At 36.2% G+C, this 14,434-nt stretch overlaps 1 protein-coding gene across 1 annotated transcript in view; it reads left to right on the top strand.

Annotated features, from left to right (window-relative positions):
• Nucleotides 1–5,200: 5,200 nt before the first annotated feature.
• LOC107692616 (solute carrier family 24 member 2) overlaps nt 5,201–14,434 on the top strand; it is a 21,273-nt gene continuing 12,039 nt past the window's right edge. The window contains exons 1-2 of the mRNA XM_016491763.1: nt 5,201–5,370; nt 8,464–9,520. Coding sequence (XP_016347249.1) covers nt 8,615–9,520 — 906 coding nt within the window. The 5' untranslated portion in view covers nt 5,201–5,370; nt 8,464–8,614. The remainder of the gene's footprint in view (nt 5,371–8,463; nt 9,521–14,434) is intronic.

Genomic DNA, 14,434 nt, shown 5'->3' with positions numbered 1-14,434 from the left:
AGTCCGTAAATTTGGCCTCTTTGTCACCATCTCTGTTTGAAAACCTGCAATTGCAGCTGTGTGCGGAATTATCTTCCTTGCGTGGGTTGTCCGGCGGCACGGCTCCAGTGCGGATGAATCTAATGTTTTGAGGTGAATTTGTGGCAGTCAGTCACCGCACCGGTGTGGATATTGTACTTTGCACTCACAGATTCTAGCCTACGTCTTGAAATATATGACTCAAATAAGCATTTTCACTGGATATTGTCATCTGAACAAGTAAGTAACAAGTCTGACACGTTTGTTCTGACCAACTGAGGAAAAAAGCATTACAATAAATCACGCTACCAAAGGTGATTTAATCTAAATGAGCTCATATCACAATCAAACCTTGCAAATTATTATTATTGTTATACTTTATTCTCAAATTGTTAATGTTAACAATATCAGCATTGCGTGACTATGAGTATAGAGCAGGGATCACCAGCCTCGGTCCTGGAGGGCCGATGTCCTGCAGAGTTTAGCTCCAACCCTAATTAAACACACCTGAACCAGCTAATCAAGGTCTTACTAGGTATACAGGCAGGTATGTTGAGGCAAGTTGGAGCTAAACTCTGCAGGACACCGGCCCTCCAGGATCAAGTTTGGTGACCCCTGGTATAGAGTGTATACGCGAGTAGATTACAATTTTTGTACAGTCTAATCTCTAATTGTCATACCACTCGAATTTCATATTAAGAAATTATTTTAACCCAAAAAGCAAATTATGCTCCCTTTGAACTGGTTGTCTATATACAAATCTTGTGTAATCCCAGGCTATCTGTAATCAGAAGCACATTTAAAACTGGAATATAATTTAATTTCATTCACATGTGTTTCATAAATACATAATCCTTTCCGGATTACAAGACGCCATCAAAATTATACATTTCATTATTCCAGCTGCTGTGAGAAAAGACTATAAACGATCCGCCACCTGCAGTATCCTCGCATGCAATAGCCTAGTAGCCGGGACAACTTCTTTATGTTTATAAAGTAAGGCAATAATTTCGAACACTGGCTAGTTATGTACTTGCTCAAATATTGATTTCGGATAATTTTTAACCAAAAAAAGTTACGGACTGCAGCTTTAATTAAACATACAAGAGCAAGCTACTTGCAGAGGGTTTTAACTTTTCTAACTGCGATTAATCTGATGGTTTGCGGTACACTTACGATATCAGAGCGGATCGTTCATTCAACAACAATAGACCCGCTAAGAGTAATAAGAAAGTCTTACACAGAGTATATCCGAAAATAATATCAAGAGAAGGCAGTTTTTTTTTTTTTTTTGGCCGATAAATTGGCTGGACCTACTTTCCTTACTTACGGAAATGACGCAGGTAAACACGAAATTTCATACCAAATCCGACCTGACAGCTTAAAATATAAGTCAGGGTAAGTCAAAAACACTGTTTTTAACACTGATTTTGAATGTAACTTTAATTTGTCGATTTAACCCAATCTTATTTCATGTGTGCTCTTGTGCAGATAAAACTTTGTATATATGAATATTGGCCATGGTTACTAAAAAGCAGGGGTGTGGACTCGAGTCACTTGACTCGAGACTCGACTCGGACTCGAGTCCCAAATTTGATGACTTGCGACTCGACTCGACATAATTAAAGAAGACTTGAGACTCGACTTAGACTTTGACAGCAAGGATTCGCGACTTGACTTGGACTTGAGCCCTGTGACTCGGAAAGACTTTATGATCAGATCAAAGTCGTAGATGCGTCCCTGCAGCGTTGCGCTTGACTCTGGCAATAAGCCAGAGACTGCGTTCAGGGAGCGCTGGATAGGCTAGTATAAATTAATGGAGTAATAGCATAATTTACGACAAAAGAACAGAGATAAGTTTCTCCGACACCGAGGTGCACCATGAGTGACGGATCCGCATCCCGCCACGACCCTTGCACTCTGCCAACTCCATGTGCTTTCATTTGAATTTTTATTTGTAATAAACATCTCTCTGAGACCTGTTTTTGTTAGATCTCCACAGTTTTTGTTCGATCAGTTACATATTTTAATTGCATGTGCATTTTTTTTTATTTAAACCTCCATTAACCCTTAAATGCATGAACGTTTTGCCAATCATTATTACATATTCGGCTCTTTAGCGACCCGGACCTATATATACAGCACGGATGGATCTCTAACTGCTGCAATAGCAAAACAACTCTCTTGATATTTTAAGAACAATTACAGATGAATAAAATAAAGCATATTTCGTTACCTTTTGAAACTTAAAAGGGTTCAATTTGAGCAGATGATTTTACCATCGCTGTCATCGTCAGAGCGCACTTCCACAGTACATTCAGCATCTTCCTCATATTCACGATCTCAGGTATATTCTCAAAACTATCGTTTTCAGTGACTTCATATTCAATATTTTGATCACTGGCAGTTTATTCACCACATCCAGCATCAAATGACAGTGACATTTATATTTCATTGCGTAGTATAGTAATTGTGCTGCAGTAAAGCCATTCAAACCCCTTCAATTTTTGCTGATGATATTCTTTTGTTTTATGCCTGCAGTAATTATGAGTGAAACATAAACATCACGTCATCATTGCAAACAGTGCCACCTTGAGGAAAAAAGATGCATTGCACATATTGAGTCATCAGATATGTAAATGTAGTTGCACAGGAAAAAATACTTACACATTTACATACCTCCGGTCTCTAGCAACCCTATACACTTTTAACAAAAAAATTAATCAGAAAACTGGCATTTTATATTTTACTATTTTTTTCTTGTTATATTGTTTATAATTAATAGATTGAGGAATACTAAGAAAGTTGATGTCTAACTTAAAAAAATGAAGGAGGGAGAGGGTAGAGAATGATGTCCTGGGTCGTTAAAGACCCGAGGTATGCATTTAAGGGTTTAGTTTAAAGTTAATCCATATTTGAGATTTAAATCTGAGTTTAAAGTTATGGTGCAACAGGATTAAAACTCGGGACTTGACTCGAGACTTGAATGCAAAGACTCGAGACTTACTTGTGACTTGCAAAACAATGACTTGGTCCCACCTCTGCTAAAAAGACACTTGTGACATCAAATGGCGTTATAGTGATTATGGTTACAAGTATCAAGCAAATATTTGTAGTTAAATGAGAATAATTAATGTTTTATGTTTAAACATATACCATGCCATCCCAATCATACAATGTCTAAAAACTAGGGCTGTGCAATATTGAAGAAAAATGCGATATATCCATTTTTCCATATATGCGATAACTCATTAAATAATGCGATATGCGATACGATAATGCTTAAAGTTCCACATGCTCAAATGAAACTGTTTTACTCAGCTGTTGCTGAGTCAGTTCTGTGAACTTCTATAACTATCTTGTGTCCAATATATATGGTTATTTGTATGTATTTATGTACCAAGAGTTCCTGTTTGCGCACACTTAAGTGGTGAATAAAGCTCATTCTGATTCTGATTCTAATAAGAAAGCACCCCTACAACAACTTCTGAAAATGATCGGTATGTGTTTTACTCGAGCATTACATAAAAATGTCATTTTAACATTAGTGTAATCATTTTAACATGAGTTTAGGAACTGAATAATAAAAAGGAAAAATAAAACACTGCTTAGTATTTCCTCTTTGAATTCAATATGCACTGATTCTTATTTAAGCTACAAAAGTTATTTAAGTAAGAGCAGTGAGTGATTTTCTCTTTGTCTTTTGTTCATGGCCCCAAATATTGCAAGCTGTAGCGATATGCATATTGCGATATGTACATTTGTGATATTTCGATAATTTCGATATATTGCACAGCCCTACTAAAAACTCATTACTGGTGAGGTGACCACAGTGGCTAAATGTAACTGTAATGTCTGTATAGTGCAGTATGGTTCTCCAGAGCATCAAGAACCGCAGGAGGAGGATCTTTCACCCTGCAGAACACAGTTAGCCTCAGGTCAGATGTGTTTGCACACTCTGCATGATTTTCCACAGAAGTGCAAGGACCAGACTCATGGCCCATTTCCTGGAAGATTGTGTGGTTGATTGGAGGTGGGATTAGTCAATAGTTAAGCTGAAATGTCCTCTATGCAGGGCAGGGTCAGGTTCAGCTGCATCCAGCATGTTGTGCTCAAATGCTATTTAAAGCCCAGCAAAAGCTGTGGCCTTACAGGCCTAATCTTCTCTTCACAAAGATGCATTAATCTATGGCTTCAATCTATGGGGCTGGATGGCAGATTTAGGTCCTGCAAGAGTGGGATGGGTTACAGCTGCATCAGGACCCAGTGGTATTGGTGTATCTTGTCCTTGTGTGTAGGTCTCGCTGATATGAATCGCTCTCTTTGAACAGGCCCTTGAGGAAAAACAGAGTTTATCTGAAAGGGAGCGATGGAGTGGGAGGGGAACGGTGTGGAGATTACATAATATTCGTCATGGCTTAAGAGAGTGGCTAAAGGTAATCTTAACCCTGCTACACAGATGACCACTCAAGAGTTGAGATCATAGCTAAAGATGAATATTTTAGACTAGTGAGTTCTGGAACATGTAGAGAAAGAATAGCGGTTGAGTTAACTAGGGGGAAATCCCCTCCAAACCTGATGTGATGATGAGATTATAAAATATATGGGTAAGGGAAAATATTATTAAAATATTATTTTTTTTTTTTGCAAATGTAATACTTTGGATTATAAAAGCTAGCATGTCTTTACATTCTGAAATAATAGTAAATTGAATAATAATTAATAATATTTACTTTAAGGCATCCAATCAAAGTATGAAGTGTCACAAGAATAATATTATGATTATACAAATGAAATAAAAGTAGCTGACATTAAATCATTTTGGAAAGTTGAAAGTTTTTATTGTTTTACAAAGAGTCTGCCATTTTTTTTTTTTCATTTTAATGCATGCCGTTTTTATCACCTCATTGAGTGACAGCACATGATGGATTTGCACTTTAATGCTTGTACTTTAAATAATTAAAAAATTAAACTAGTGAAGACAAAAAGTTGTTTAAAACTGTTTAAAACTTGTGTGACCAGTTACAGGATCCCATATGCAATACATTTTATCATAAAATCTTGATCATGATTTAAAAACACACACACATTGACACGTTATGTGTTCTCTACACCATTGCGGGTTATGTACTGTACCCAACTTGTCAAGGACAGAACAAATGCAGAAGGGATGGGGCAAGGAAGGAGAGAGTGAGACGGGGAGGGAGGAAAGATCAGACCTCCCCTTTAACCTGTGGCAGCAGTAGCAGCGTTCTTGATCCATGACAGTGAAACAGCAAGTGCTTAGTGTCCATAAGTCTGTGAGATTCATCTGGAGGATTCAGCATCCACGCTAAACTACCAGATGCGAAGGTAAATTGATTTATTCAATAGTAGTATTCTGATATTTGTGCGTTTTCCTGTGTTTCTGTTTTTATTATTTCTTGATGAAGAGTTTTTCATGTAAGTGTAAAAGATCTATAATCCTAGCTTAAGGAACAATGCATAAATACAAAAAATACATAAGGTGATCCTTTTAAATGATCATAAAATGATTGGATGATCATTTATCCCATTCATCTTCTATAAATTTGTCTTAAAATCAAGGTGACTGATGCAAATGGTGTTCATTTACTGTACATGTGCATTTAACTGGTTACTGTTTTCTAAATGTTCCTATGATGCAGATGTGATCACTGATAATAAATATACATTAGTGTGTGTGATACAGTATGTGCTGACATATACTGTGAGATGGGGTAAAAGTAAAGGCTGTGTAAATCAGGATAACAGTGGCCTATAGATCCGATTAAATCCTTAGCTTGACAGATGGACTCATCAGAGGAAGCAGCCAGGAGTTTTAAAAATGTAAATATAAATAAAAAAGAAGGTTTTGTTACAATTAATGAAAAAATATTTATAATATGTATTTAAGGTCTATGCAATAAATTATATGACTAAAAATAAATATGAATACAAATACCATAAATGACTTGTAGCTCAAAGTGTTAATATTTTACATTAAAATATTAATTATTATTGGATGAGCCATGTTGAAGCTGTATAATAGCCCATTCACAGTATGCACAGTTTGCACATCTTGCTTGCCATAGCTCTGTCTTTCTATAGAACTATATTATTTGGTGGAAGTATTGCTTAATTTGATTTATTTTAAATAATAATAATAAATGTAACTATTTATTGGTTGTTTTATTTTTTTGTCATTCTGATTTATATGAGCTATACGCAATGCAAAACTTATAGATTATTGGTTTAATATCTCATGTGTGAATGATTAATTGCTGTATTATTAGTTGCATGCATTGTGTGAGTATCAGGAGGTGTCTGCCAGATTACAGTGGTTATTTATTGGTTAGACGCATGAGCACATGTCCTCCTATAACCTATAGATGCCAGATTGTAACAAAAGTGGCTCTCTTGGTTGGTCGAATTTTGGAAGCGGTTAGTTATATTTAGACACTGGGTTATTGTACACTGCGAAGCCCAATTATTGACAATGTTAACTGTAACTCACTGTCATATTTAGACAGTTGTGGACTGGCAGTCATATGGGATGAGATTCTATTTTAGGATTCACATGGTAGTCTGTAAGCTGTCTGTAAACATTTATCCTGCTTTGTTTTAATATTTTTGCACAATAAAATGTTAATATGGTCACATCTAAATTAATTAGTTTTTATCAAGGCTAATGTGACTGAATTAGTTTTATTCAATGCAGATATGGCTGAATCATTCTGATTATACACCAACTTAAGTGACTTTAAAGGGATAGTTTGCCCCAAAAATAAAAATATAATTTACTCACCCTATGAAAATGCTGGTAACCAAACAGCTGACGGTAGCCATTGACTTCCATAGTATTTTTTTCCATACTATGAAAGTCATCTGCATGTCTTCACTTCTTACAGTGTGGAAAGCAACATCCCAGATTCTTTTTGAAATATGAAACTATGGGAAGGTTGAGATGGTCTATTACCAAATCTGCACAAGCCATACATTAGTAGAAGTTACAGAGTATAAGGAAGTGAGGTGGGAAGAGTTAATACGCTTGGTAACAGTCTAGTTGTCACACCAATTAGACTTACATCTCAAAGGCTCTGTTATACTGGAAAAGAGAGCTTGTGATGTGTACCAAACAAAAACCGCAGCATCTGTCATTGCCCTTAACCTTTCTGTCACCAATTAGGGAACCTGTAGCTGAAATGGCTGAGAGTGTTTGCTTAAATGATGTTAAATTCTGCACAATGATGGTATAGGAATATGTTTTTCAGTGTGCTTTAATCATAGACATTAATAATAATAATCATCATCATCATTATTATAATTATTATTATTAATTGTATAATTCATTTTTATAAAGGAATGAATAGACCTATTTAACATTTAAACTATAGTTCACCCAAAAATGAAAATACTGTAATCATTAAAATGTCTCTCTCTTTTTTTCTTTCTTTCTTTATTATTATTATTCGTATTATTCTTATTTATTTTTTTACCAAAAATGTTTGCTTACCAGCATTCTTCAAAATACTTTTTTGTTATTGTTTTTGCATTTGGAATAAGAAAGATTTGGAATAACATTTTGGGATCTCTTTAATGCTAAAATTAAAGGTGCTGTATGTAGGATTGACACCGAGTGGTTGAACTAGGTATTGCAGTCCAAATTCAAAATATTGGAGAGGGTTTTTTTCACCCGGCCCCTCCTCCTCAGACTTGACGCACACGCAGGTTGCCAGATTGTTGACACCAACAGGAATGAACGCACTTGACGATGAATGGAATGACATACGCTGTGTTTTCCGCCAACTGGCAACCCGGTGTGACGAAATACAATTGGGTAAACTGGCAGTGGGCGGGTTTCACAAACCAAAACAGAGACCGACATTCCGGCCCGGAACGCACATTTTCAAAGGAGAATAACTGACTGTAGCATTGTTTTTCAGATAAACAATTATGTTAACTTAGCATGATTCTTAAATATCTGCAAACATATTATGGTATTTTTATGCTTTAGTAGAGTAAAAAATATGCATACAGCACCTTTAAACAGAAGTCAACTGTGTTGCTTTAAATCAACAATCAGCAGCCTTATGGAACAGGTGTGGGATCAGTCTGAGAAACACTGTCCTCCTTCGCCACTGCAAAGACGTACTCTGGAAGTTAATAGGTTGCAGCAAGGTGACTGACAGCCAGCTACCTGATTGGCTGAGGAAAGCATGTTATATTAATCCTACTTAAATGAAGTAGGATACATTTGAAATAAAATGAATATCCATGCCATTGTCATACTAAAAGTTTATATTTTTCTCAATTGATTTTTCTCATTGATGTTTATTTTGATTCAAAATTATAAAGTAAATCAGAATTTTTAAAGGCAAATGTATTCTGATCCAGAGAAATCTAAACTTTTTTTTTTTTTTACTCTTGTGATATGTTGTGTTTCAGAGATTATTATGAGGAAGCCATTAGAGACTCTGGACCCTGCAAGGAATCGGGGAGTATATTGTTCCTGTCAGGTTTAAGTAGAGTGGGCGTGTGATCATGTCCGGCGCTCCATAGATTTCAGACCACCGGACCCCCGAGCTGCCCGTCAACCATGGATCCAACGTTCCCCAGTGTCAAACTGGGGTCAGATTGCACCCCTCTGCAGTGGAACAGCAAGCGCCATCGAGTGCATCATGTCAGGAGGAAACTACGTCCTTCTCGGATTTTTGGTTTTATCCTGAGCATCTCTGCCCTCTCATTGTTCCTGTCTTGGAGTGCCTTTACTTTCACTTTGGGCCCATTCCCAAGATGGACGCCACTCACCTCTCTCACCAACCATGATGTACTTGCAGAGCCAGTGCCACACAGAACTGTCCTATCTTCCGACGAAGAGCGCAATGTTTCGGCAGATGCGCCCATTGCTATGGCCTCGTCCGATGAGCACAAGGGAGACTATCCAGAGGATCTGTTCACACTGGAGGAGAGGAGGCAAGGTGCAGTCGTGCTGCATATGTTCGGCATGATGTACATGTTCATTGCCCTTGCTATCGTCTGCGACGAGTTTTTTGTCCCCGCTCTCACCGTAATCACAGAAAAAGTGGAGATCTCGGATGACGTAGCGGGTGCCACCTTCATGGCGGCTGGAGGCTCTGCTCCTGAGCTCTTCACCTCTGTGATCGGTGTGTTCGTCTCACACAGCAACGTGGGCATCGGGACCATCGTGGGTTCTGCTGTCTTCAACATCTTGTTCGTCATCGGGATGTGCGCTCTCTTTTCACGCGAGATTCTCAACCTCACTTGGTGGCCTCTGTTCAGAGATGTCAGCTTTTATATCATTGGACTAATTATGCTTATTGTTTTCTTCCTGGATAACTACATTACCTATGTCGAGAGCATTGGACTGTTACTCTGTTACGCAAGCTATGTCACTTTTATGAAGTACAACATGACTGTAGAGACTGTAATCAAGACTAAATTACTCAGGAATCAAGTGGATGACATTGAAGCTCCTCCTAAGGTGAGTCGAAGTATTCCAGGTGAATTATTCTATCTGCTTCTCAGGTCAAAGGTGGCATTCTCCTTCATGTCTCCTTCCACTCCTGTTAGGAATCAGTATATCACAGTGGTTCTCAACAAGGGTGCTGTGGCCCACTTGAGGGTCCTCAGCAAATTTCCAACGGTGGCAGAGGATGACTTTTATGACATAATCAATATTATTAGTTGTTTTACTATTAAATGTCATTTAATTATTTTTTATTAACTATTATTATTTGAAATGCTAAAGAAACAAAAAATTAATATGTGAAATGAAATCATCATGACAGTTTCTGTTAATAATATTTTATAGATAGACAGACAGACAGACAGATAGAGTATAGTTATAGTTCTGTTCGTCTTATATTATTTACTAATATTTGACACTTTAAATATTTTTTTTGGACGGTGAGGGTTTTTTTTTATGAAGATGAACCCAAGTGCTAATGAAATAACTAGTATTTAACAACACCTTAGTTCTTAAAATATGCCATTGTGCAAAAAAGTATAGTACCACTTATTAAATATATACTTGTACGGAGCCCCTAAAAGGTCATGGTGATGATAAAAAAAAATATGAGATTGGAGAAAAAATTATATTTCAATGCTTTGATGGCTTTCTCGGGGAAATGCTATACTCTGCAAAGCATTATGTGCATAAATAATGGCATTCAAACATAAAAAAAAAAAATATTTGACTTTTTTTAAAATCTTCTAACAACTGCAATCCATGCCCATTAAGCAATTAGACTGCGAGGACTGAAAATAAAGCACATGTACATTTGTGCTCATGCTCTGATGACTTAGAACATGACAACATTACTGCTATGGAAATATAATGAGCAGCTGATGCTCACTGGTTTTTATGGTGCATTTTGGGAATTTCTGTGGATCTTGAGCACTTAACAGAACAAGGAAGCTGATTGCAACAGCAGTGGGAGCGGAACCCGACTGTTGGCTGAGATTCAGTGTTCCCAATGAAAAGAACACAGACAGTTTTATCACCTCTCTGAGCCGGATTAGGCATTATATCAGGTGTCACCTGGACAGAGCAGACAACACTGCTCTGAGAGCACACAATCAGCTGAGTAAGACCAGAACCACTGCTGTATAGACAGAGATGGACAGCAGAAAGAGAGAGCAAAAGTAGTAGAGATGAGGCAAGATGGAGTTAAGGAAGAAAGTTGTTAAAATCTTTTACTTTCCCCTTTTGCTGAAACCTGTGTTTTATCAGCCAGACATCTCAAGAGGCATAGATATCTATTTTTGTCTTTTCCTGGCACAATTAGCTTTGTTAATACCACTTCACAGAGTTGTGTTTAAATTTGTGAGTCTTAACCAGCATTTCGTCTATTTTTCCCCAGTAAAAATATTTCTTTCGGGAAAAACAAAACTCATATAAATTATTAAAATTCAAAAGATATATTGTTATACTAAATTTTATTACATTTTTGTCATAAATTTGTCAGTAATATTGCAGTCTTGTTTTAGAGATGTTTACATATTTTTACTGGGAAAATACTGATTATGAAAGTACAAAAATGTTTACTTAGCTGTTTAATGTTTGTCTGTGTGTCCATTATAGGACAAACAACTACTGGGTGGACATTTTAAAAGTTATTTTACTATCAAACAAAGTGTTATTAATATGCATAAATCTGACAGGCACAAGGAACATAAATATACAGTACATGCAGCTTACTTTCATATTTCCAATAGCTCTTCTCTTCTCTTTTCTTTTTCTTCTTTATTGTAATTCTTTGATGAGAACTTACTATACAGTGGCCCCCAAAATATATTTAGACAAATTATCCACATGTATGAATGTCATTGTATTAGATAATTGACAAAAATTAGACAATATATATATATATATATATATAAATTGGTGGTGTACTATTCATTAAAAACAAATTACAAAAAGATATTTGTGCAGTTTAAAAATTCTACAACAATATATGTGAAGAAAGCATTTAGACACTTTCTGGTTGTCAGACATTAATAAAATGACCTTGGGTCCAATTGGTTAAAAGCCCCCAAAATATATATATATATATATTTGCATACTTTATTTGCAGAAGCCACTAATGCAGTGAAATTCTAACTTTTTAAGCAAGACTTAACTGCCCAAAAGTGTCTACATCATTTTGAGGCCACTGTATATTGACCCATTGCTGCAGGTGATATAAATAATGTATGATTATATGCCATGCACTGTTGAATTAACTTGAATCTGGATATCAGTTTAGCGGTATTATGTATTATTGATCGTTTAAGAGGCCCATATGAAGCCAGTTCAACCTGTCCAACCTGCTGTTTCGTTCAAACAGCTGGAGTCGGATTTGTTGTTTGCAGATGCAGTTTGTCCCACGTATGGAACACAGGTGAATCAGCTGACCGTGCTGTTTTGATAGGCTTCTTAGTGATGCACCAGGGGCATGTGCGTTACTCTTGAGATTGAGAACAATTAGTAGCATGTTATCTACATAAACCCACATTCATTAGTCTTAGATTGCTCTTTGCTGGTAGATTGCTTTTTGAATGTAGGATTGTCACCTCAGTACATTGGGAATGTGATTCCAGAAAGCTTGTAAATGTTTCATAAATGTCCCACGTTTCATTCAGAATTGATTTAACACAAAATAAATAGATATCCTTTTATTCACACAGACAGGTGGGCCGTGTAGAAGAAGACATTATAGAGCAATTTACATTGGATTTTCACCCTTCTGGATTGAAATGAAAAATGGCTTTGGTTTAGAGACTTTTGGTTTAAGGCTTCTAAAATTACAATTAATAGTGGTAGAGATAGTGGTTGGTGTAGGGCAGTTGGTACATGTGCTCTTTGCTCCTTTAGCCGAAGCTCGGGCTAATCCAATAAGATGTGATCCTTTTAGTACCTCTAAGTATAGACAGGTGTCCTGTTCTTTTTTAAACTGTGCTCAGATACGGAGTATTGTGGGAAGCTCTTCAGGTTTTTGAATGACATTGTCAGATTTATTTTCACAGGAAGACCTTTGTCACTTAGTGTTTAATGTAGCATTCAGAAACATGGTGGATATCTGCATTTCTGCTTGTGGTTTATGACTCCTAACCTGAAATCCTTTGTAATCCCAAATCAACTGCTTAGAAGGGGTGACGCCAACCAAAGTAAAAAGACTCTTAGTGCTTAGGGGAGTGACCTGCCTTCTGAAGAAGACTTTTGAGAGAATATTGTACATTACAACAACCCTTTTCACTATCTGTCCTACATTACACAATTTCCTGGGAGGCATTTTTGAATTAATGTGCCTGCTATGGATATTTTAAATGATATTCATAGAAAATTTACAGCAAATTTGGATATGACATTTAAGTGATAAAGCAGCTGTTCATCTGTAATATAAATACATAATATAAGTATAATTCCGGTCATCTAATATGCTGATTTTTTTATAGTTAGTAAGGTACTTGTTAAATTTAGGTATGGGGATCGGATTAAGGGATCTAAAATATGGTCATGCAGTATAAGAGATTAATATGTACTTTATAAGTCCTAATAAACAGCCAACATACTAGTAATGTGCATGGTAGGTAATAGTGAGAATTGGTCTTTAAAGTGTTACCATAATTCACCATAAAAACAGCTTTTCTATTGTGGTCTTTATCTCTATATAATGTACTTTATCTCTGTACATTATTATTTATTTTTTTTAAGTATAATTTTTACTTCTTTAGGTGTAAAACTAGTAAATAAGTAAAAATAAAAATGTGCACCTTTAATATTATAAACTGAGGAAAATCTGAAGAAAATCCAGCCTGATTGCTAGAAGTATTTGGAAGATGAGCCAAAGTGTACTTAAAGTTGCAATATAATGAAACTAGCAACAGATATTTTCTTCTGTATTGTGACATCCCAGTGAAAAGTCATTGAATTATCAAACCTATTTTGCATTTTGTAGTACTGTATAATATTCTCAGTGCCTTGACTCTGTAGTTAGGCAAATCTTTGCTGGTGTAATTCAAACCATATTTAACTCTATATGAAAAGTAAAGAAGGGAGAGTGTGAGAACCTGGCATCATGTGTTGTGTGAGTTCATTTGAGAATCCTTAAATGCCTCTGTCTCTAACATTGGTTACCTGTCACCTTAAGCCTCTTTAGTGTGCTGGCCTGCCTTCTCTGGTTAACTACTGGACTCTTGCTAAGAGACACTGTAGAGGCAATTCAAGTTCCCAGATGACCTATATGACTAAACCTGGAATGAAGTCCACAGGATTTACGACTTTTTTAAAAACTGTCTGTCACAGATGGTGTACAAATACAGTTGTTGCAAAATTGAGCTTGATGTTCAATTGGATCTTTTAAAAGCAAAGATGAGTCAGCATCTTCAGTCTCTCTGTTACATCATACTGAATTATCTTCATTAGTTAAGGAGTCTTATGTGCTCTGATGCTTTTGTGATGTAACAGGCAGTCTGTTTATCTAATGTTATACTGATTGATATACAGTAGACTGATTGAGTTCCTGCTGCTACAGGAAAAGTTTAGTATGTTTAGTATATTAATTTGTCAAACTTAAGTATACATTTTTAACGATTTAAAGAAAAGCAATATCCAAGCTGAAAATTGTGACTTTTGCATCACTGCTTAAAATGTAGAAGTTCCTATATATCCATGTTCTTTCCACTCTATAGATAATACTGTAACGGTGGCATTGCGTGGATCCAGCATGCTAATTGGTCCAACTAATTACTAAACTGTTACTCGGCAAAGTTCATTAGCTGCTCTCTAGTAAGATCCCCATGACTTCCTTTTCAGTATTTGTGTCTTGTGTAAAATGCATGTTAAATCCGATTACAACTTTATATAATATTTGTGAAATATGTTTTGGATTTTCAGTACTGGAAAATATTTCTC

This window comes from Sinocyclocheilus anshuiensis, unplaced genomic scaffold (genome assembly GCF_001515605.1).
Source record: "Sinocyclocheilus anshuiensis isolate Anshui unplaced genomic scaffold, SAMN03320099.WGS_v1.1 scaffold50, whole genome shotgun sequence".
NCBI lineage: Eukaryota > Metazoa > Chordata > Actinopteri > Cypriniformes > Cyprinidae > Sinocyclocheilus > Sinocyclocheilus anshuiensis.
Note: the sequence above shows the minus strand (reverse complement) of the source record. Positions and strands in the feature narration are given on the sequence as shown.